General features: G+C 50.9%; 1 protein-coding gene across 1 annotated transcript; it reads right to left on the bottom strand.

Annotated features, from left to right (window-relative positions):
* Nucleotides 1-1,353, bottom strand: LOC116747805 (40S ribosomal protein S3-like). The gene is given in 4 exon segments (XM_032620345.1): nucleotides 1-169; nucleotides 171-278; nucleotides 280-953; nucleotides 1,338-1,353. Coding segments are annotated over 4 exon segments (888 nt in total). The 3' UTR covers nucleotides 1-79.
* Between the last annotated feature and the right edge of the window lie 578 nt (nucleotides 1,354-1,931).

Genomic DNA, 1,931 nt, shown 5'->3' with positions numbered 1-1,931 from the left:
TTTTTTTTTTCTTTTAAAAAGATTTTTATTAAATGTCTTTATAGAGCAACATCCAGATCCAGCGGCCAAGGAGACCCTATTATGCTGTGGGTACCGGCTGGGGCATGGCAGGCGGCTCTGGCTTCCCGCCCTTCTGCTCGGAGATGGAGGTGGTGGGCAGTATTTCTTTCATCTTCGGGTTCCACGATGCTCACATGATCAGGCAGGGGCTTCTTAGGGCCAGTCTTACCAGTCGGGTCCCAAGGCAGCATGATCTTTACCTTGTGCCTAGCACACGTCATGGCGCACGGCAGTATCGACATGGTAGTTAACAGGGTCCCCACTGTGGATCATCAGGCCGTCCACAAACTTCATGGATTTAGCCCTCTGTCCTGGGAGTTTCCCAGACACCACGACCTCGCAGCCTTTAGCCCCACTCTCCACGATGAACCGCAGCACACCACAGCAGGCCCTCCACACAGCAAGGCCTCCTAGGAATTTGTAACGCAGAGGCTCTGCCTGGGCAATGGCGCACAGACTTCTTGTGGCCACCTTTTCAGCATAAAGCTCTACACTGCCCTCAGGGAAGCCAAATCTCTTCTGAACCACAACAGTCAATTCCCGGATCCGCCGGCCCTTCTCACCAAGAACATTGTGTGTCCTGGTGGCCAAGATAATGATTTCTGTCCTGGTTGGTGTAACTCGGACCTCAACTCCAGAGTACCCATCTTCAGCCAGCTCCCAAATGAGAAACCCGTGCAGTTCAGCTTTGAATATGCCGTCAGCAACAAACTTCCTCTTCTTGGAAATCTGCACCGCCTTCTTGCCGCCACGCGCCGCCGAAAGAAGCCTGTACACTCTCTTAATTAGAATATATTGGTGCCTGTTCAAGGTGGATCGATGAGCAGGCACCTTGAGCACCCTTGGGGAGCTGGGTAAAGAGCAGTTCTCAAAGAAAGGGCTCTTCAAGAGGCCTTAAGAGGGAACGCAAGAGGTGCCAGGAGAACAGAAGGCGGCCAGTGCCAGCCCTTTCAAAACTCGCAACAGGAGCAAAGCCTGATCCCTCCCTGGTATGTTGTACACGTTCCCAGATGTGGCCCTTACAACTTCAAAGCTCCACTCAAACTCAGTCACCTTACGGCCATGAGATGTCACCAAGAAGAGACATGGTTTTGTTTGTTTTTCTTTGTCTTTTTTTAGCAGCGGATCTTCTCTCTGACGTTCAGACATTGTTTACACGTGTCTGACTTTCTGAGATTGTTTGGGGGGGAAAAAAAGCCCAATTATTCAAATGTCTGGGTCAGTGGTTCTTAAACTTCTGACTACAGAAGGATGCCCTGGGAACTTGTTAAAAATACCAGTGTGAGGCCCCATACCCCGGAGGTGAAAAATGTAGGTCTAGGAATATGCATTTTTACATTCCCCCAAAGCCATTCTGAGGCTTGTAGGTCGAAGGACCTTACTTGGAAAAACACTGGCCCATCCCCTCTCCCTCCCACCAAAAGGTCCTTTTCCTCACTGATAAAATGTGGTTGTTTGGGGAGAGGTGAGGGAGCGAAGGAAGACACGGAAGTTGCCCAGATTGCCTTGTAATTCTCTCAGACTGTGGTTCCTGACTGCAGAAAGTCTGTGTCTACGGTATTCTGTTCCCAGATTCAGGCACTACTTGACTCAGTACCTAGTTGGCTACATGGCACAGCTTGAAGACAGCCTGCCCAAAGCTGTTGTTCCTAATGCCCTGCCCAGCATGGCACTGGACGTCGAGGCGTCCCCCCTACGAGGACAGGAAGGTGCATCAGCCATACCACGTGGCTGGCAGGGACCCTTGCCCGAGCACTAGAGCGTGCAACCCAGAAAAACAAATTGGGAAGTGCATTAGTGTGTCCCTGTTTCAATGAGCCCCATCCATCTGATTCCTGTCCTAGCCCAGGCAGTCAGTTTGTATTTTCTTC

Source organism: Phocoena sinus, chromosome X (assembly GCF_008692025.1).
Source record: "Phocoena sinus isolate mPhoSin1 chromosome X, mPhoSin1.pri, whole genome shotgun sequence".
NCBI classification, from domain to species: Eukaryota; Metazoa; Chordata; class Mammalia; order Artiodactyla; family Phocoenidae; genus Phocoena; species Phocoena sinus.
The sequence above is the reverse complement of the archived record's forward strand: the minus strand, read 5'-3'. Positions and strand labels throughout refer to the sequence as shown.